The sequence below is a fragment of the Oncorhynchus tshawytscha genome, unplaced genomic scaffold, assembly GCF_018296145.1.
Source record: "Oncorhynchus tshawytscha isolate Ot180627B unplaced genomic scaffold, Otsh_v2.0 Un_contig_11611_pilon_pilon, whole genome shotgun sequence".
Taxonomy (NCBI): Eukaryota; Metazoa; Chordata; class Actinopteri; order Salmoniformes; family Salmonidae; genus Oncorhynchus; species Oncorhynchus tshawytscha.
In genome coordinates this window covers 15,224-37,011 of record NW_024609344.1, presented here as the reverse complement: position 1 = coordinate 37,011, position 21,788 = coordinate 15,224, and the positions used below count along the sequence as shown (strand labels likewise).

At 47.9% G+C, this 21,788-nt stretch overlaps 1 protein-coding gene across 2 annotated transcripts; it reads left to right on the top strand.

The window, feature by feature from the left end:
• The first annotated feature begins 3,125 nt into the window (after nucleotides 1-3,125).
• LOC112242695 (protein FAM53B-like) lies at nucleotides 3,126-20,531 on the top strand. Of its 2 annotated transcripts, none has more exons than XM_042314931.1 (5): nucleotides 3,126-3,288; nucleotides 12,514-12,729; nucleotides 17,098-17,155; nucleotides 18,151-19,001; nucleotides 19,386-20,531. In XM_042314931.1, the coding sequence occupies exons 2-5, from the start codon at nucleotides 12,625-12,627 to the stop codon at nucleotides 19,725-19,727; spliced, it is 1,356 nt and encodes a 451-aa protein (XP_042170865.1). In that variant the 5' UTR covers nucleotides 3,126-3,288; nucleotides 12,514-12,624; the 3' UTR covers nucleotides 19,728-20,531. The 2 variants fall into 2 exon arrangements, with proteins under 2 accessions (XP_042170865.1, XP_042170864.1); XM_042314930.1 differs by having other exon boundaries at nucleotides 3,126-3,349.
• The last annotated feature ends 1,257 nt before the right edge of the window (nucleotides 20,532-21,788 follow it).

The window sequence follows — 21,788 nt, the reverse complement described above, 5'->3', positions numbered from 1 at the left end:
TACTTCCTGCATGAGGTTCTGGAACTAGGACCATTACTTCCTGCATGGGGTTCTGGAGCTAGGACCTTTACTTCCTGCATAGAGTTCTGGAACTAGGACCTTTACTTCCTGCATGGGGTTCTGGAACGAGGACCATTACTTCCTGCATGGGGTTCTGGAACTAGGACCATTGCTTCCTGCATGGGGTTCTGGAGCTAGGACCATTACTTCCTACATGAGGTTTTGGAGCTAGGACCTTTACTTCCTGCATGGGGTTCTGGAGCTAGGACCATTACTTCCTGCATGGGGTTCTGGAGCTAGGACCTTTACATCCTACATGAGGTTTTGGAGCTAGGACCATTACTTCCTGCATGAGGTTCTGGAGCTAGGACCTTTACTTCCTGCATGGGGTTCTGGAGCTAGGACCATTACTTCCTGCATGGGGTTCTGCATGGGGTTCTGGAACTAGGACCTTTTCCTGCTGGGGTTCTGGAACCTGCATGGGGTTCTGGAGCTAGGACCATTACTTCCTGCATGGGGTTCTGGAGCTAGGACCATTAATTCCTGCATGGGGATCTGGAGCTAGGACCTTTACTTCCTGCATGAGGTTCTGGAGCTAGGACCATTAATTCCTGCATGGGGTTCTGGAGCTAGGACCATTACTTCCTGCATGAGGTTCTGACATTAACCACTACTGATAAGTGAAAGGTGACCTCAGCGATCAGGTTGGTTCCAGCAGGCCTATCATAACCACTACTGATAATGTCATGGGTGTGACCAACCAGTATCTTTGATGAATGGGCCAAGAGCTGATCTACTCTGCCAATGCCCATCAATGGGGCACTGGCAAAGACCTCACCTCCAATCCTTACCTCTTGCCTGCTCACCGACGGTTGTCGATGGGGAGAACAGAATTAGGAATTAGGTGGGTTTAGTCTGATTTGTTCAAACTTCAACATGTTTGTGTGTCAGATATTACCTATACTAACTGTCATTGTTGTTTTTAAACAGTCACTATTTGTTCCCAGAAACATGTATGGAGCCAGCACATGGAGACTAGCATGATGATGTGATGGAGTCCAGACTGACAGACGGGCTTGATACTGATGTCGCTGAATGGACAGAGACCTGGCACTCTGACAGACAGGGTTGATACTGATGTCTCTGAATGGAGAGAGACCTGGCACTCTGACAGACAGGCTTGATACTGATGTCTCTGAACCAGGATCAGTCAATAAGGGAGGGAGAAACCCTGGGTATTCTGAACCAGGATCAGTCAATATGGGAGGGAGAAACCCTGTGTATTCTGGACCAGGATCAGGTATCAGTCAATATGAGGAGGGAGAAACCCTGTGTATTCTGCACCAGCATCAGTCAATATGAGGAGGGAGAAACCCTGTGTATTCTGGACCAGGATCAGTTAATATGAGGAGGGAGAAACCCTGTGTAATATAGGAGGGAGAAACCCTGTGTATTCTGGACCAGGATCAGGTATCAGTCAATATGGGGAGGGAGAAACCCTGTGTATTCTGGACCAGGATCAGTCAATATGAGGAGGGAGAAACCCTGTGTATTCTGGACCAGGATCAGTCAATATGAGGAGGGAGAAACCCTGTGTATTCTGGACCAGGTATCAGTCAATATGAGGAGGGAGAAACCCTGTGTATTCTGAACCAGGATCAGTCAATATGGGGAGGGAGAAACCCTGTGTGTTCTGGACCAGGATCAGTCAATATGAGGAGGGAGAAACCCTGTGTATTCTGAACCAGGATCAGTCAATATGGGGAGGGAGAAACCCTGTGTATTCTGGACCAGGATCAGTCAATATGAGGAGGGAGAAACCCTGTGTATTCTGAACCAGGATCAGTCAATATGGGGAGGGAGAAACCCTGTGTATTCTGAACCAGGGTATCAGTCAATATGGGGAGGGAGGAACCCTGTGTGTTCTGGACCAGGATCAGAGAACTCCTGTTGTACATGGGACACCAGACAGGAAGGTATGCCCACGCTGACATGTTACCACAGTAACCCCATTACCACCACACAGGAAGGTATGAACACTCTCATATGTTACCACGGTAACCCCATTACCAGCACACAGGAAGGTATGAACGCTCTCATATGTTACCATGGTAACCCAATTACCACCACACAGGACGGTATGAACATGCGGGTATGTTACCATGGTAACCCCATTACCACCACACAGGAAGGTATAAACACTCTGATATGTTACCACGGTAACCCCATTACCACCAGACAGGAAGGTATGAACACTGCTGTGTTACCATGGTAACCCCATTACCACCAGACAGGAAGGTATGAATACTCTGACGTGTTACCATGGTAACGCCATTACCACCAGACAGGAATAAGCAAATAGTCCTCAAGAGTCTTATGGCTTGGGGGTAGAAGCTGTTAGGAAGTATTTTTTTGATTTAGAATTGGCGTTCCGGTACTCCTCTAATCAAGGATAAATAATGAAACATGACTAGTGGTGAAATGCAGTTAACCCTCAAATAAATTGGACCACATTTGCAACTTTTCCTGGACTAAAAACAAGTGTTCTATTGACATACTGCATAACATTATGCAAATATCTGGTGGTATTCTAGTGACATCATCCCAACCCATAATGCTTTTAGGTAATTTGAAAACACTTTACAAAAACACTTCCACTGTGAGACAAGTCACTCAAATAAAATATCCAACACTTTTCAGTAGTTTTGGCAATATAACAATGGTTATTAACCAATCCTTTATCGTGGTTGACACATACATGTGCATTGTGTAATCCTTGTACATATGACCTACTTTTTCACAAAGTTGTTTACGGTCAGTCAACAACTATTACAAACCTTTAAATCTGATTAATTTTTTTATGTGCTTTCGATTACTGCGGTGCGGATGAGACCATCGTTTAGGTGAGGCGGCCGCTATGTGATCGGTAAAGTCTGATACAGTATCTCTCACTATCTTGACATACTTTTCATTATTGACCGTATCAAAACAGTCATAACCACATAATGTATATCTAAATACGCGACAGCCTTGATATCATGATTTTTAATGAGTAAACCCGACCACCCCTACGACTAATAAATGGTTCGCTCCAAAGTGCATGTCGTCACAGCGTGTAAATTCAGACTCTGGCTCAATGTCTGGTAGTTGTGAGAGTTCAGTTCCCTGGGTGTGTGTCCATGCAGCACGGGAAGTTTGAACTCAATGCTTTGTCTTGTTTTTGTTTGTTGCAGTAGCTATGTTTTTTGCAACCAAAAACATTTGGAGGATGATTCTGCATTTCAAACTGTAAGTTGGTGTGGGAGTCAGACAGACATTGGGACCCATCGAGATGTGCAGCTTGATTCTCGTGAGTTGTAACACTGTTTAGCTACTATAGTTATACATTTTAGCTAGGAGATTCTAGGTTAGCAAGCCAGGTAGCTGACTGTACAGCTGACTACCAAGCCATCTAGCTGACTGTACAGCTGACTACCAAGCCATCTAGCTGACTGTGCAGCTAACTACCAAGCCATCTAGCTGACTGTGCAGCTAACTACCAAGCCATCTAGCTGACTGTGCAGCTAACTACCAAGCCATCTAGCTGACTGTGCAGCTAACTACCAAGCCATCTAGCTGACTGTGCAGCTAACTACCAAGCCATCTAGCTGACTGTGCAGCTAACTACCAAGCCATCTAGCTGACTGTGCAGCTAACTACCAAGCCATCTAGCTGACTGTGCAGCTAACTACCCAAGCCATCTAGCTGACTGTGCAGCTAACTACCAAGCCATCTAGCTGACTGTGCAGCTAACTACAAGCCATCTAGCTGACTGTGCAGCTGACTACCAAGCCATCTAGCTGACTGTGCAGCTAACTACCAAGCCATCTAGCTGACTGTGCAGCTAACTACCAAGCCATCTAGCTGACTGTGCAGCTAACTACCAAGCCATCTAGCTGACTGTGCAGCTAACTACCAAGCCATCTAGCTGACTGTGCAGCTAACTCTAGCTGACCAAGCCATCTAGCTGACTGTGCAGCTAACTACCAAGCCATCTAGCTGACTGTGCTGCTAGCTAACTACCAAGCCATCTAGCTGACTGCAGCTAACTACCAAGCCATCTAGCTGACTGCTGCAGCTAACTACCAAGCCATCTAGCTGACTGCGCAGCTGACTGTGCAGCTAACTACCAAGCCATCTAGCTGGCTGTGCAGCTAACTACCAAGCCATCTAGCTGACTGTGCAGCTAACTACCAAGCCATCTAGCTGACTGTGCAGCTAACTACCAAGCCATCTAGCTGACTGTGCTGCTAACTACCAAGCCATCTAGCTGACTGTGCAGCTAACTACCAAACCATCTAGCTGACTGTGCAGCTAACTACCAAGCCATCTAGCTGACTGTGCAGCTAACTACCAAGCCATCTAGCTGACTGTGCAGCTAACTACCAAGCCATCTAGCTGACTGTGCAGCTAACTACCATCTAGCTGACTGTGCAGCTAACCATCTAGCTGACTGTGCAGCTAACTACCAAGCCATCTAGCTGACTGTGCAGCTAACTACCAAGCCATCTAGCTGACTGTGCAGCTAACTACCAAGCCATCTAGCTGACTGTGCAGCTAACTACCAAGCCATCTAGCTGACTGTGCAGCTAACTACCAAGCCATCTAGCTGACTGCATAAAAAGCCAGCTAGTTGTAAACATGCCTACCCCGATGTGGGCTTATGTCAAAGCAATAATTGTGTTTGTCTGATTTAACAAGTCATTTTATTGTCAGTTAGCTTGCTGTGTAACTATGTCTGATAGGAAGGAAACTGTGATTATGTAAGAAAGTTAGCTACAACGTTTTCTACTTTGCTCTACTCTGTCCAGCCGGTTGTGCAGCCTAGTTAGTAAGCATAGAAAAACAACCAGCATACTAGTGAAGATGTTCATGAGGTGGTTGTTTGATTAAAATTGTAACATTTTAATTAGCAATTGATGTGATGAAATGGAGGTTGAATGCTCTTTATTGTACTGCGAATAACACCTTTCTGTAACAAAAAACCAAACATGTCTAACTAATGTGTTTACTGCCTCTGCCTTTGAGGAACTTGGCTTGGACTCAGTAGTAGCTAGTGTTTATGGGCTGCTCATGACACCTAGGGCATCTACTACTACCAACGAGCCTCTACTATAGCAGTCTGCTAGCTAGGGGTGTTCTGTTGGAAAGTCCTGCTCTGTGAGATGCCTTTCTGTTTTCAAAACCATGTCATTGTGTTTACACGAGTTTATCCAGGAGAGATTTGTCAGGGTCTGAACTTTGGCTTCTGTACTGCTGCTTAAATCAAAATCAACCCAGAATGAACTGTAGGAAATACAAGAGTTGTTGTTTTTTAAACTTTTGAATAGTTGTTGTAATTAATCGGTTGCATTGTTTAGGATCATTTTCATCCCGTGAGTTTGACAAGCAGATCCCGTGGGACAGGAACATATATCTTTGGGCCATAAAGTATCAAGTAGCATTTTATAGATGTTAACATTTCAACTTATTTTACCATAAGAGAATGTTCATAATGAATAATGTTCCTCTCAGGTAGGTCGGGTTGACATGCTATCCAATATAACGTGGAGCTGTAATGTGGTCAACGACAGGATGTTGTCTTGCTATTCAACTTTCTCTATAACAATGATGTGTGAGGACCATGATATTTAGCTTGTATCTCAATACTGTACTTTTTTGCTCATTAACATCAAAGTTGTCGAGAGAGAGAGAGAGAGAGAGATCCAATGAGGTAGTCTGTGATTGCTATGCCAACTAGATTTTAGAAGCAGGGCTCTTCATATTGTGTTATTACAGTATATAGCAGTTTGTGTTCCTTGTCCCCTTCAAGGTTAAAATGTGTGCGTGCTCTGTAGCCTCATTGTAACATTCGGTGGGCTTCTGCAACACCAACCTGCCTGCCAAACTCCTTTCCTTTATCAGAGGGACTTTGGAAACAACCAGACCTAGATAATTTATATGGGTTGCTTGGACTGTAATTTAGCTAGTTAAGCCTTGTCATATTCACTGAGGAAGTGGAGCCGGGGGGGTCGTTCATGGTAAACAGTCAGGCGTTTTGAGTCGTACATTAACATGTGGTCTTACACCTCTCGATCTTTATCACAGCTGGATGGTAGAATATGTTGTCAGTTGTGGTTTAGTTGTTAGTCACAAGGCTCCGTTTTTAGCTGAGACAGCAGGAACTGTACGTTGAGATGACTCTAGCAGGTTATTGTCCATGTACTGCTATTTAAATACGTCAGTGACAATGCAGTTACACTTTTTTATTTTTAAAGGTTGTTTGGGAGTGTCTCTAGATTGCTCACAGTACCTCATCTTCCCATGGATCAGATATTTGGCCTAATGCCGACAAGTCACTTTTCTAAAATGTTAGGCTTAAGGCCTGTGTCCTAAATGGTGCCCTGTTCCCTTTTATAGTGCACTACTTTTGGGCCCATAGGGTTCAAAGTAGTGGACGATATAGGGGAATAGGATGCAGCCTTCCCATGTTATCAATATGATGTATAATAGGCCTGCCCTACCTGCAGTGTAGGTTGGCCCTGTTACTTTAATGGGCATGAATAGGCCTGCCCTACCTGCAGTGTAGGTTGGCCCTGTTACTTTAATGGGCATGAATAGGCCTGCCCTACCTGCAGTGTAGGTTGGACCTGTTACTTTAATGGGCATAAATAGTTTCCTGACCCACCCGTTGTTTCCTGACCCCACCCGGTGTTTCCTGACCCCACCCGGTGCTGTTTCCTGACCCCACCTGGTGTTTCCTGAACCCACCCGGTGCTGTTTCCTAACCCACCCGGTGCTGTTTCCTAACCCACCTGGTGCCGTTGTTGTTTCCTGACCCACCCGGTGCCGTTGTTTCCTGACCCACGTACAGTGATGCTGTTGCAGGCTGTAGGCCTTCTTTATATAAAGTAAACCCAAAAAGCAGGCCTCTCTGCCTTGGCTGCCATGCATAGGCCTGCTGGGTGGGTCTTTGTGTTTATGGTAAGTGGCTGGGGCAGCTGAATGCTTATGAAACCATTACTGTGTTCCACTGGTCTCTGACACGGCTCAGGGCCTCCTCAACCATTACTGTGTTCCACTGGTCTCTGACACGGCTCAGGGCCTCCTCAACCCTAAACCATTACTGTGTTCCACTGGTCTCTGACACGGGTCAGGGCCTCCTCAACCCTAAACCATTACTGTGTTCCACTGGTCTCTGACACGGCTCAGGGCCTCCTAAACCATTACTGTGTTCCACTAGTCTCTGACACGGCTCAGGGTCTCCTAAACCATTACGTGTTCCACTAGTCTCTGACACGGCTCAGGGCCTCCTCAACCATTACTGTGTCCCACTAGTCTCGCAGACACAGCTCAAATTGTTTTTGACGCACAAAACAATTTGGGCAAGAGGGGAACTTGCTCCAGAGGGGGGGTTGAATATCTCTGCTGTAACCAAGAAGCTTGATGTTGACATCTAGCCGCTTAGCAAGTTAGAAAACCTGATGCATAGCTGGTGCCCTCTTAGTCCTTATAGTTTTATAAGCAGTAGTGTAGCTCGCAGCACTGCGAGGTGAGGGTGCACCCAACCTAGATGTTTCGGTATGGTAGAATGGCCTTCGAATGGGAGAATTATAGTGTCGTGTCCCCAAGTCAACTTCAGGGAAACCCAAGACGATGCCTAGTCGTCTCCTCTCTGTAATGTGGTTTGGTAAGCCTATAGCATTTAGCCTTTAGCATTTAGCCTATAGCATTTAGCCTGCCAAACAATAGGACTAATTGATGTACTGTTATCTCCAGAGCACTGTAACCACCAAAAATCCTGCTTTGACAAATTTTACTCCAACACGTTCACCGACCCCCAGGCCTAACTGTCAAGGTTCTGTATCCTCCAACACGTTCACCGACCCAGGCCTAACTGTCAAGGTTCTGTATCCTACACCACGTTCACCGACCCAGGCCTAACTGTCAAGGTTCTGTATCCTACAACACGTTCACCGACCCAGGCCTAACTGTCAAGGTTCTGTATCCTCCAACACGTTCACCGACCCAGGCCTAACTGTCAAGGTTCTGTATCCTACACCACGTTCACCGACCCAGGCCTAACTGTCAAGGTTCTGTATCCTACAACACGTTCACCGACCCAGGCCTAACTGTCAAGGTTCTGTATCGTATGGGTATTGTCATTTCACAACAGTGCTGATGCAGCAACAAGCGGTCTGAACCGGTTTTCTTTCCTCAGTCTTTTCATTGTTCCTGTACTACATACCATCTCAACATAGATCATCAGGACATAGGAAGACGTCTAGGGCCTATGAACCAATGGGCATGAGATGGACGTGTGGATCCTTTTTCAAGCTGAATGCAGCGCTGAAAAAAATGTACCAGCAGCCAATAGGAACAGAGTTAGCTAGTAGAGACATTTCAGGAAACATGACTGGTTCTTCTCAAGCACTAGCCTCTAGTCTGGTCACAGATCTGTTTTGCCAACTCCTATGGTCATTCTCACACTTATGACAATGACCATAGAGGATGGCAGAAACTGATCTGGAACCAGGCTACTTGATCACCAGCTAGCAGTAGCATAAATGGGTGTTTTTGGGCTAGACTTCATCACCTGGGGTGGAGTTGTTGGGCCTTCCTCAGGTGCGCACTGCCTAGCTAGCATACACTAGGATTAGGCTAGAGTACAGACGAGGGCTACAATCCTGAGACTGTTTGACCCAGTCCCCGGGGCTCTGGAGGGACACTTACCTGGCGTCAGATGAACTAGTGGGTAGCGTTTGTATATGTCTCTGTGTGCAGTATGAAGGAAGTAAGGGGTGGTTTTGAGAGCCAACGTTAACTAGCCAGATTCTCACATTATCCCTTTTTAAAAGTTGTACATTAGATCTGATGCTTACAGCTTCTGGTCACCAGTTTGCTTCCTACTAATGACCAGTAGAGTTTTATTTTACCTGTATTTAACCAGGTAGGCTAGTTGAGAACACCTTTATTTAACCAGGTAGGCTAGTTGAGAACACCTTTATTTAACCAGGTAGGCTAGTTGAGAACACCTTTATTTAACCAGGTAGGCTAGTTGAGAACACCTTTATTTAACCAGGTAGGCTAGTTGAGAACACCTTTTATTTAACCAGGTAGGCCAGTTGAGAACACCTGTTATTTAACCAGGTAGGTTAGTTGAGAACACCTTTATGTAACCAGGTAGGCTAGTTGAGAACAAGTTCTCATTTACAACTGCGACCTGGTCAAGATGAAGCATAGCAGTTTGACACATACAACAACACAGAGTTACATATGGAATAAACAAAATATACAGTAGAAAACAAAAAGTCTATATACAGCGAGTGACCCGGCTCTCCTCTTATCAGCCCAGGGTGACCCGGCTCAGAGTATTCTACACTGTTGTGTATATCCATCCTCCTGTCCTCATTTGGCACTGTGGTTTCCTCTAGACCCAGTTGTGTCTCTCTGGTGTTTTCAGTGCGATGGCCTTTGCCGTTTCAGCAACTTCATACACCTCAGAAAGGCCACTGTTTGTTTGTAAGGCTGACTGTGACCACAGAGGAAGAAGTCTTGGTCACCGTTCTCCATCGCTCATCAAGCCCAGTGCTGCAGAGAGACGTCACAACTTCTAACGCCCCCGTCTACCGCTATCGAGAGGCTCGCTGGTTAAAACTGGCACGTTGACAGACCTGTTTATTAATGTGCCCTGTCCCTTGTAAAAACTAAATAACCAGTCTGCTGGCAGACCATTCCAGTGTTTAATCGCTAAATTGTAATTATTTTGCCACTACGGCCTATTTATTGCCTTACCTCCCTAATCTTACCTCATTTGCATCACCTTTTCTATTGCGTTATTGACTGTATGTTTGTTTACTCCATGTGTAACTCTGTTGTTTGTGTCGAACTGCTTTGCTTTATCTTGACCAGGTCACAGTTGTAAATGAGAACTTGTTCTCAACTGGCCAACCTGGTTAAAGAAAGGTGAATTTAAAAAAATAACTAGCAGTGTGTATGTCTAGGGACTCCTGAGACAGACAGACCTGGTGTCCAGTCCACGTACTGAGGGCCCATGTTACCAGCTGGTGTCCAGTCCACGTACTGAGGGCCCATGTTACCAGCTGGTGTCCAGTCTACGTACTGAGGGCCCATGTTACCAGCTGGTGTCCAGTCTACTTACTGAGGGCCCATGTTACCAGCTGGTGTCCAGTCTACGTACTGAGGGCCCATGTTACCAGCTGGTGTCCAGTCTACTTACTGAGGGCCCATGTTACCAGCTGGTGTCCAGTCTACTCACTGAGGGCCCATGTTACCAGCTGGTGTCCAGTCCACCCATGTTACTGAGGGCCCATGTTACCAGCTGGTGTCCAGTCTACTTACTGAGGGCCCATGTTACCAGCTGGTGTCCAGTCTACTTACTGAGGGCCCATGTTACCAGCTGGTGTCCAGTCTACTTACTGAGGGCCCATGTTACCAGCTGGTGTCCAGTCCACTTACTGAGGGCCCATGTTACCAGCTGGTGTCCAGTCCACGTACTGAGGGCCCATGTTACCAGCTGGTGTCCAGTCTACTTACTGAGGGCCCATGTTACCAGCTGGTGTCCAGTCTACTTACTGAGGGCCCATGTTACCAGCTGGTGTCCAGTCCACGTACTGAGGGCCCATGTTACCAGCTGGTGTCCAGTCCACGTACTGAGGGCCCATGTTACCAGCTGGTGTCCAGTCCAGAGTCAATTTAGCTCTTTTTAAAAGCATTTACAATATTTAAAGCTGCAATATGTAAAAAAAAATAATAATAATCTGACCTGATCAAATTCTCATAGAAATGAGTTATAGATCTGTCGTTCTTATTGAAAGCCAGTCTAAGAAGCAGTTAAGATCTGTTCTATGTGCACGATTTCTAGGCTTCACGTTCTTAAATTTCCTTTTTTTTTTGCATCTTTCGGTTTTGTACACCAGTTTCAAACGGAGGAAAACAAAAATATTCTAATTTATTTATTTGACGAGATATTTCCCAGCGGTTTAGATGGTACACTCCCTAACCCGGACGCCGCTGGGCCAATTGTGCGCCGCCCTGTGGGACTCCCGATCACGGCCCGGTTGTGATACAGTCCACTGCATCACTCGGGAGACCAATTTGGCAACCTAGTAGAATGTTATCAACCAGGAAATGGTGTGATGTCCTGTCTCAAGTTGCTGTGACTTGATGTGATCACTGTTAGGCCTAGTGATGGAGATCACACAGTCACCATGGTCAGTCGGCCCCCTGCAGTCTTGTGATGAGTTTATATTCTGACTTCTCTCCTCTCTTGTCAGCTCGTATTGTGTCCCCTCTCTGTTCATTATGATCAAGACAACGTGCCTTTTTGTTCCACAGACAACAGGTCTCTCCCTGCTCTCTACTCCCTCTCTCCCAGCGCTCTCCTCTCTCCAGTTCTGTCATTCATCTGACCCTCTCTTCACCCAACCCCTCTGTGCAGTCATCTCATCTCCTACTATCTTCAGGCCCCTCTGTGCAGTCCTCCTTCTCCTCAGACCCCTCTGTGCAGTCCTCCTTCTCCTCAGACCCCTCTGTGCAGTCCTCCTTCTCCTCAGACCCCTCTGTGCAGTCCTCCTTCTCCTCAGACCAGCCCCTCTGAGTCCTCCTTCTCCTCAGACCCCTGTGCAGTCCTCCTTCTCCTCAGACCCCTCTGTGCAGTCCTCCTTCTCCTCAGACCCCTCTGTGCAGTCCTCCTCCCTCAGACCCCTCTGTGCAGTCCTTCTCCTCAGACCCCTCTGTGCAGTCCTCCTTCTCCTCAGGCCCCTCTGTGCAGTCCTCCTTCTCCTCAGACTCCTCTGTGCAGTCATCTCATCTCCTACTATCTTCAGGCCCCTCTGTGCAGTCCTCCTCCTCCTCAGACCCCTCTGTGCAGTCCTCATCTCATCTTCTACTGTGGTTCTGGAATGAATGGATCTTGTCCAACCACTGCCGTTCTCCTTTTTGGTATCTACAAGAGTGTGTCGTTGGAGACCTCAAATTCTGATGAGACTGACTGTGTCTGTCTGAGCTGAGCTGCCAGAGAGTTTTTAAATCAGTACCGGAGAGATTCAGTAGTCTGGTCCCAGATCTGTTTGTACGGTGTCACCAACTCCCATGATCACTGTCATTTCCATTGCAAACAGATCCTAGATCAGGCTTATCAGAGAGCCCCTTGAGAGGAAGCCCCTTGAGAGGAAGCCCCTTGAGAGGAAGCCCCTTGAGAGGAAGCCCCTTGAGAGGAAGCCCCTTGAGAGGAAGCCCCTTGAGAGGAAGCCCCTTGAGAGGAAGCCCCTTGAGAGGAAGCCCCTTGAGAGGAAGCCCCTTGAGAGGAAGCCCCTTGAGAGGAAGCCCCTTGAGAGGAAGCCCCTTCAGGGATTCTTACTGACCGCCCCACAGTTCAGCTGGGTCATGAGGTCAGGGTTGAGGGTTGTTGAGAAACAAGGTCCTGAACTGCAGAAACGGACAGGATTCTAATCCCTTTGTCTCCTGCGACAGAGGAGGGACAGGAAGTAGACATTCCAGGAGGTGCTGAGGATCGTCAAGATGGCCTCCATCGCCAAACCCGTTCACAGCCAAAATGCCCTGGAATAGAGTGTGGCAGCGGAGATGTGGGGCGGCGTTGCCATGGTGATCATTTACACAACATTACTGGAAAAGAAGCCGGGTGTCGACGATGTAAAGTCCAAAGTCAAAGAGACCGATTTGGAGCTGGTGAGAAGTTCTACACACACACACACACACACACACACCTTTGTATATGACTTTGTTATTTGCATATCCTTTTGTTATTGTATGTTTGTACTGTGTTTTAGTCAGTATGATGTCAACCATCCTGTCAGTCGGTAGGAAACACCAAGCCCAGTGTTTAGTCAGTATGTGGATGTCAACCATCCTGTCAGTAGGAAACACCAAGCCCAGTGTTTAGTCAGTATGTGGATGTCAACCATCCTGTCAGTAGGAAACACCAAGCCCAGTGTTTAGTCAGTATGTTGATGTCAACCATCCTGTCAGTCGGTAGGAAACACCAAGCCCAGTGTTTAGTCAGTATGATGATGTCAACCATCCTGTCAGTTGGTAGGAAACACCAAGCCCAGTGTCAACCATCCTGTCAGTAGGAGACCCCAAGCCCAGTGTCAACCATCCTGTCAGTAGGAGACCCCAAGCCCAGTGTCAACCATCCTGTCAGTCGGTAGGAAACACCAAGCCCAGTGTCAACCATCCTGTCAGTCGGTAGGAAACACCAAGCCCAGTGTCAACCATCCTGTCAGTCGGTAGGAAACACCAAGCCCAGTGTCAACCATCCTGTCAGTCGGTAGGAAACACCAAGCCCAGTGTCAACCATCCTGTCAGTCGGTAGGAAACACCAAGCCCAGTGTCAACCATCCTGTCAGTCGGTAGGAAACACCAAGCCCAGTGTCAACCATCCTGTCAGTCGGTAGGAAACACCAAGCCCAGTGTCAACCATCCTGTCAGTCGGTAGGAAACACCAAGCCCAGTGTTTAGTCAGTATGTTGTCAACCATCCTGTCAGTCGGTAGGAAACACCAAGCCCAGTGTCAACCATCCTGTCAGTCGGTAGGAAACACCAAGCCCAGTGTCAACCATCCTGTCAGTCGGTAGGAAACACCAAGCCCAGTGTCAACCATCCTGTCAGTCGGTAGGAAACACCAAGCCCAGTGTCAACCATCCTGTCAGTCGGTAGGAAACACCAAGCCCAGTGTCAACCATCCTGTCAGTCTGGTAGGAAACACCAAGCCCAGTGTCAACCATCCTGTCAGTCGGTAGGAAACACCAAGCCCAGTGTCAACCATCCTGTCAGTCGGTAGGAAACACCAAGCCCAGTGTCAACCATCCTGTCAGTAGGAAACACCAAGCCCAGTGTCAACCATCCTGTCAGTCGGTAGGAAACACCAAGCCCAGTGTCAACCATCCTGTCAGTCGGTAGGAAACACCAAGCCCAGTGTCAACCATCCTGTCAGTCCAGTATGAAACACCAAGCCCAGTGTCAACCATCCATCTGTCAGTCGGTAGGAAACACCAAGCCCAGTGTCAACCATCCTGTCAGTCGGTAGGAAACACCAAGCCCATGTCAACCATCCTGTCAGTCTAGGAAACACCAAGCCCAGTGTCAACCATCCTGTCAGTCGGTAGGAAACACCAAGCCCAGTGTTTAGTCAGTATGTTGATGTCAACCATCCTGTCAGTCGGTAGGAAACACCAAGCCCAGTGTAGAATAACGTCTTGACGCCGTCTAATCTCACTGCCACGTTCTTCACCATCCCAATGATGGAACAGTTTACGGCCTTACAGTATTATAAATGATACATTTGTCCTGTTCACTATACACACTATCAACCTATTCCACTATACAGACCATCAACCTATTCCACTATACAGACCATCAACCTATTCCACTATACAGACCATCAACCTATTCCACTATACAGACCATCAACCTATTCCACTATACAGACCATCTACCTATTCCACTTATTCCACTATACAGACCATCGACCATCGATTCCACTAAATACAGACCATACAGACCATCGACCTATTCCACTATACAGACCATCAACCTATTCCACTATACAGACCATCAACCTATTCCACTATACAGACCATCAACCTATTCCACTATACAGACCATCAACCTATTCCACTATACAGACCATCTACCTATTCCACTATACAGACCATCTACCGATTCCACTATACAGACCATCTACCGATTCCACTATACAGACCATCTACCGATTCCACTATACAGACCATCTACCGATTCCACTATACAGACCATCGACCTATTCCACTATACAGACCATCGACCTATTCCACTATACAGACCATCGACCTATTCCACTATACAGACCATCGACCTATTCCACTATACAGACCATCGACCTATTCCACTATACAGACCATCGACCTATTCCACTATACAGACCATCGACCTATTCCACTATACAGACCATCGACCTATTCCACTATACAGACCATCGACCTATTCCACTATAAATGGAATTAATTTACTCTTCTGAAAAACAAAGGGCCGTTATCTATAAAGTCCACTACTTTTGACCCGGGCCCATAGGGTTCTGGTCAACAGTAGTGGACTATATCACCCATTAGAAACAACAAGGCTGGTCAACTCTGACTCGTGTTTTCTCACCGGAGAAGAGAAATGTTCCGAGTGAAAATTCTCCCTGTAACGTGGACATGAGTTTGCCCTCTGTCCACGTGAAACGTCATCGTCATGCCCAGTCTCAGGAGACTGATCCTCAGTTTAAAGTGGAGACTAGACTGACTAGGACTGTGTCTTTAAAGGGCACCCTATTTCTAATACAGTCACATGGGCCAATATGTAGTGGATAAGACGCCATTTTAGATGTGCCCAGGGGGAATCCATTCCACAGCTGCAGTCTCTAACGTCCTCTTTCATGCCACATTTACATAGACCTACAAAAACACCACACACACACACACACACACACACACACACACACACTGGTAGACACTATTGTTTCTGTGGTTTGCAGTAGACTCATCTTTGCATTACATTTCTAGGGGGTAGGTGATGCTAGCTTACACTTCCTGTTTCATTGTGTAGAGTGCTGTGTATGTACAGACAGCATGTTAAGCTCCAGTGGTGAGGTGACTTGGTGACAGAACGTTAAGCTCCAGTGTTGAGGAGAGGTGACTTGGTGACAGAACGTTAAGCTCCAGTGGTGAGGGGAGGTGACTTGGTGACAGAACGTTAAGCCCAGTGGTGAGGGGAGGTGACTTGGTGACAGAACGTTAAGCTCCAGTAGTGAGGTGACTTGGTGACAGAACGTTAAGCCCCAGTGGTGAGGGAGGTGACTTGGTGACAGAACGTTAAGCTCCAGTATTGAGGAGAGGTGACTTGGTGACAGAACGTTAAGCTCCAGTGTTGAGGGAGGTGACTTGGTGACAGAACGTTAAGCTCCAGTATTGAGGTGAGGTGACTTGGTGACAGAACGTTAAGCTCCAGTGGTGAGGTGACTTGGTGACAGAACGTTAAGCCCCAGTGTTGAGGTGACTTGGTGACAGAACGTTAAGCTCCAGTGGTGAGGTGACTTGGTGACTTGGTGACAGAACGTTAAGCCCCATTGGTGAGGTGACTTGGTGACAGAACGTTAAGCTCCAGTAGGTGAGGTGACTTGGTGACAGAACGTTAAGCTCCAGTGGTGAGGTGAGGTGACTTGGTGACAGAACGTTAAGCTCCAGTGGTGAGGTGACTTGGTGACAGAACGTTAAGCTCCAGTGTTGAGGTGAGGTGACTTGGTGACAGAACGTTAAGCTCCATTGTTGAGGTGACTTGGTGACAGAACGTTAAGCTCCATTGTTGAGGTGACTTGGTGACAGAACGTTAAGCTCCAGTGTTGAGGTGACTTGGTGACAGAACGTTAAGCCCCAGTGTTGAGGAGAGGTGACTTGGTGACAGAACGTTAAGCCCCAGTGGTGAGGTGACTTGGTGACAGAACGTTAAGCTCCAGTGGTGAGGTGACTTGGTGACTTGGTGACAGAACGTTAAGCCCCAGTGGTGAGGTGACTTGGTGACAGAACGTTAAGCCCCAGAGGTGAGGTGACTTGGTGACAGAACGTTAAGCTCCAGTATTGAGGTGAGGTGACTTGGTGACAGAACGTTAAGCTCCAGTGGTGAGGTGACTTGGTGACAGAACGTTAAGCGCCAGTGGTGAGATGACTTGGTGACAGAACGTTAAGCTCCAGTGGTGAGAGTGACTTGGTGACTTGGTGACAGAACGTTAAGCTCCAGTGGTGAGGTGACTTGGTGACTTGGTGACAGAACGTTAAGCCCCAGTGTTGAGGTGAGGTGACTTGGTGACAGAACGTTAAGCCCCAGTGTTGAGGTGACTTGGTGACAGAACGTTAAGCCCCAGTGGTTGTGAGGTGACTTGGTGACAGAAACGTTAAGCCCCAGAGGTGAGGTGACTTGGTGACAGAACGTTAAGCCCCAGTGTTGAGGTGACTTGGCGAAGGGGCTTTCCAACCCAAAGGCAGGTGTTGTTTCCTAATGTGATGTCTTGTGTTTCCACAGATCAAGGCAGAGACCATGAGCCTTCAGGGGACAGCACTCTTCTCTTGTGGAGTCATGGGTGAGTCTGGATATAATGGCTGTAGGAGTGGCTGGCTTACTGAGAATGAGATGTTTCTGATTTACCCGAGACCAAGTAACAGCTCTGAATTTAGCCTAATAATGGATTTAGTTTGAATTAAGAGTAGCTGCTGCCTTGGCAGGATCTAATGGGGATCCATAATAAACCCCAGGAAGAGTAGCTGCTGCCTTGACAGGAACTAATAGGGATCCATAATAAACCCCAGGAAGAGTAGCTGCTGCCTTGGCAGGAACTAATGGGGATCCATAATAAACCCCAGGAAGAGTAGCTGTTGCCTTGCAGCTAATAGGGATCCATAGTAAACCCCAGGAACTAATGGGGATCCATAGTAAACCCCAGGAACTAATGGGGATCCATAGTAAATGCATATAACAGCCACGTAAAACAGTCTTGTTTGGCAACCAATCTTTCCAATTTAGCTGTTAGGTTTCGCTACACCGACTGGGTGTTGTTCATCCCACTGGTTTCACAACGCCCATTTTCAGATAGTCCACGTATGCATTTCCTCATTCATTGCTAGAGCTGTCTGGCTGCGTTGTTAGTTCCCCGCTCGCGCTGCGCAGATGTTGACACGCATGTAGAAATGCAAAGCAGCATGTAGAAATGTTGAAACTGTTCATTACTGTTCACAGAACAATGTCCACACAGGCTACAACGCTATTTTGAAATGCAAAACCATACCGTTAGCTTCCAGTCGGCTAACTTCTACCAGGCTAACTTTCCTTGCTAGCTTATTTTTTTGTAATAAAAAAAATAAAGATTGAACCTTTTTTTTATTTAATAAGTAATGTCAGTTAAGAACAAATTCTTATTTATAATGACGGCCAAACCCGGATGACACTGGGCCGATTGTGCGCCACCCTATGGGTGACTATTACCATGTTGTGTTGTAGGCTATATGTCCCCCCCCCCTGACTATTACCGTGTTGTAGGCTATATGTCCCCCCCTTGACTATTACCATGTTGTGTTTCAGAAACCAGCAGCAGGTGGGGTGACGTGGGTCTGGGCCGGGGGTGTTGTGGAGCCCTGCATCACCAGGGACCCTCAGTGGAGTCCTGTTGCCTGGAGACCCTGTGGGATGTCCTGCCCTCCGAGGTTCTACCCCCCCGCTACTACCCGAGCCCAGTCAGAGACGCAGGACTGGGTCCCACCAGCACCACCTCCATCCCGGGCGCCATCACCAGCCTGCTACAGGACCTGAGCCTGGGTGAGACGTCAGCCGCCGTAGCCTCCTCACCCTCCACCGCTCCACCCTCCAAACGCCAGTGCCGCTCCGTCTCCTGCTCAGAGGACCTGGTCGTCGGCCGGTCGTCGGCCTGGAGGCCCCAGGGGTCCAGGGTGTGGACGGCTGTGGCGAAGAGGCGATCCCACAGCGGAGGAAGTGTCCAGAGAGGATTTGCAACAGGAGGAGAGACACGCTCTCAGCAGCTAGGGTTCCCTGCCATGCAGCGTAGCTTCAGCTTCAGCCTGCCAGCTCGCTCCAACACCCTCTCCCTGGATCTCACTGGCTTCACCCCCTGCCCTTCCTACTTCAGCGGTTTAGCCCCTCCCTCTTACTCCTCCCGGTCCTCAGAGCCCCGCAGGCCCTTCCTCTACCTCTCTCATGAACAGATCTGCCTCCCAGAGATCCAGGGAGTGCCGGCGTCACCCCTGAGCTCCCCAGACTCCACCCCAGAGATGAAGCGCCGTGCTGGGCAGGGGGGGCTGTCCCGGAGTCGCTCTCAGCCCTGCGTCCTCAGCGACAAGAAGGTGGGGATGAAGCGGAGGAGACCAGCCGACTCACACAAACAGAGGCCTTCTCTGGACCTGACCAAGATGACACAGGTTAGAAGGGGATGAATATAATGGGTTTACCTGTGGTGTAATTCAGGAGGATCTGGTCTGCCAGCTAGCTCAAATCTTTCCTGCACTGTTGGGTAAAGCAAACAATTAAAAAGGTCAAGTTGTGTGTTTCTTCAATCGCTATTATTGAACAAGTCCAATAGTGTCCCGTCTAGCCAGCGAAATATTGCATCTCCATGGAAACCAACTGTAGAGTATCTGCCAATGCTGTTCATGGGGACTGACTATGTCTGTTCAGTATCCTGCATGCTGTGTAGTTCTCTCTCCTCTTTATCCCAGTCCAGTCACGGTTTGCTTTAGTTTCTTTTTCCTGTGTGACCAAATAAATATTCATAACAAAAACATATAAAAATTTTTTATCCACAGAAACTTCGGAATTTCCAAAGCCTCAGCTGCCCTGGGATCACTGGGGACAACAGCTATCAATCAACCCAGGGCCCGCCCCCTCTGAGGACCACTGACCAATGTGAGACTGACTTTACCTCTGCAGGCGATCAGGGATTGGACGAGCCAACCGCCAGATCCAAAGATGGCGGCGTTGTCACAAGTGTCTCTAGGGAGGAGGATCTAGCCATCTCCATCGAGGAGCTGGATTGGCTGAGCTCCCCGGTCTGCGATGACGTGACAGAAGGGGCAGCCACTGGCACCAGGAAGGATGTGTATCAGCTGGGAGGAGATTTGGACATCGATCAGATCGAGAGGAACTGAACCTGGGTCGTTTTCATTAGGCACAAAACGGAACAAAACAGACTGAAACGAGGAGCAGGAACCTGGATATGTCCAATGAGAAGTGCTGCAAGATGTTAATGCATTTTTTTCTCATGTTCCCGAATGAACATGACCCTGAACTATTCTTACCACCCTCAGGGGAATGGGACTGCATGACCCTGAACTATTCTTACCACCCTCAGGGTAATGGGACTGCATGACCCTGAACTATTCTTACCACCCTCAGGGTAATGGGACTAAATGACCCTGAACTATTCTTACCACCCTCAGGGTAATGGGACTGAATGAACATGACCCTGAACTATTCTTACCACCCTCAGGAGAATGGGACTGAATGAACATGACCCTGAATTATGCTTACCACCCTCAGGGGAATGGGACTGAATGACCCTGAACTATTCTTACCACCCTCAGGAGAATGACCCTGAACTATTCTTACCACCCTCAGGAGAATGACCCTGAACTATTCTTACCACCCTCAGGGGAATGGGACTGAATGACCCTGAACTATTCTTACCACCCTCAGGGGAATGGGACTGAATGAACATGACCCTGAACTATTCTTACCACCCTCAGGAGGATGGGACTGAATGACCCTGAATTATGCTTACCACCCTCAAGAGGATGGGACTGAATGAACATGACCCTGAATTATGCTTACCACCCTCAGGGGAATGGGACTGAATGACCCTGAACTATTCTTACCACCCTCAGGAGAATGGGACTGAACTATGCTTACCACCCTCAGGAGAATGACCCTGAACTATTCTTACCACCCTCAGGGGAATGGGACTGAATGACCCTGAACTATTCTTACCACCCTCAGGAGAATGGGACTGAATGAACATGACCCTGAACTATGCTTACCACCCTCAGGAGAATGGGACTGTGAAAGGAAAGAGGGTGTTGGGTGGTACAGTAGGTAAACCCTGCTGACAGGCTTAAAGGACAAAGACAAGTAGAGTACAGCAGTCCATGTGAAGAGGCCAGACTCCTGCTCTGACTAAACCCTGTACACTACAGTAATCCATGAGAATGGGACTGAGAACATGACCTGAACTATGACTAAACCCTCAGGAGAATGGGACAGTAGGAAATGTGAAGAGACCAGGCTCCTGCTGACTGGCTAAACCCTGTAGAGTACAGCAGTCCATGTGAAGAGGCCAGACTCCTGCTCTGACTAAACCCTGTACACTACAGTAATCCATGTGAAGAGACCAGACTCCTGCTCTGACTAAACCCTGTAGACTACAGTAGTCCATGTGAAGAGACCAGGCTCCTGCTCTGACTAAACCCTGTAGACTACAGTAGTCCATGTGAAGAGACCAGGCTCCTGCTCTGACTAAACCCTGTAGACTACAGTAATCCATGTGAAGAGACCAGGCTCCTGCTCTGACTAAACCCTGTAGACTACAGTAGTCCATGTGAAGAGACCAGGCTCCTGCTCTGACTAAACCCTGTACACTACAGTAATCCATGTGAAGAGACCAGACTCCTGCTCTGACTAAACCCTGTAGACTACAGTAGTCCATGAGAAGAGACCAGGCTCCTGCTCTGACTAAACCCTGTAGACTACAGTAGTCCATGTGAAGAGACCAGGCTCCTGCTCTGACTAAACCCTGTAGACTACAGTAGTCCATGAGAAGAGACCAGGCTCCTGCTCTGACTAAACCCTGTAGACTACAGTAGTCCATGAGAAGAGACCAGGCTCCTGCTCTGACTAAACCCTGTAGACTACAGTAGTCCATGAGAAGAGACCAGGCTCCTGCTCTGACTAAACCCTGTAGACTACAGTAGTCCATGTGAAGAGACCAGGCTTCTGCTCTGACTAAACCCTGTAGACTACAGTAGTCCATGTGAAGAGACCAGGCCAGGCTCCTGCTCTGACTAAACCTTGTAGACTACAGTAGTCCATGTGAAGAGACCAGGCCAGGCTCCTGCTCTGACTAAACCCTGTAGACTACAGTAGTCCATGTGAAGAGACCAGACTCCTGCTCTGACTAAACCCTGTAGACTACAGTAGTCCATGAGAAGAGACCA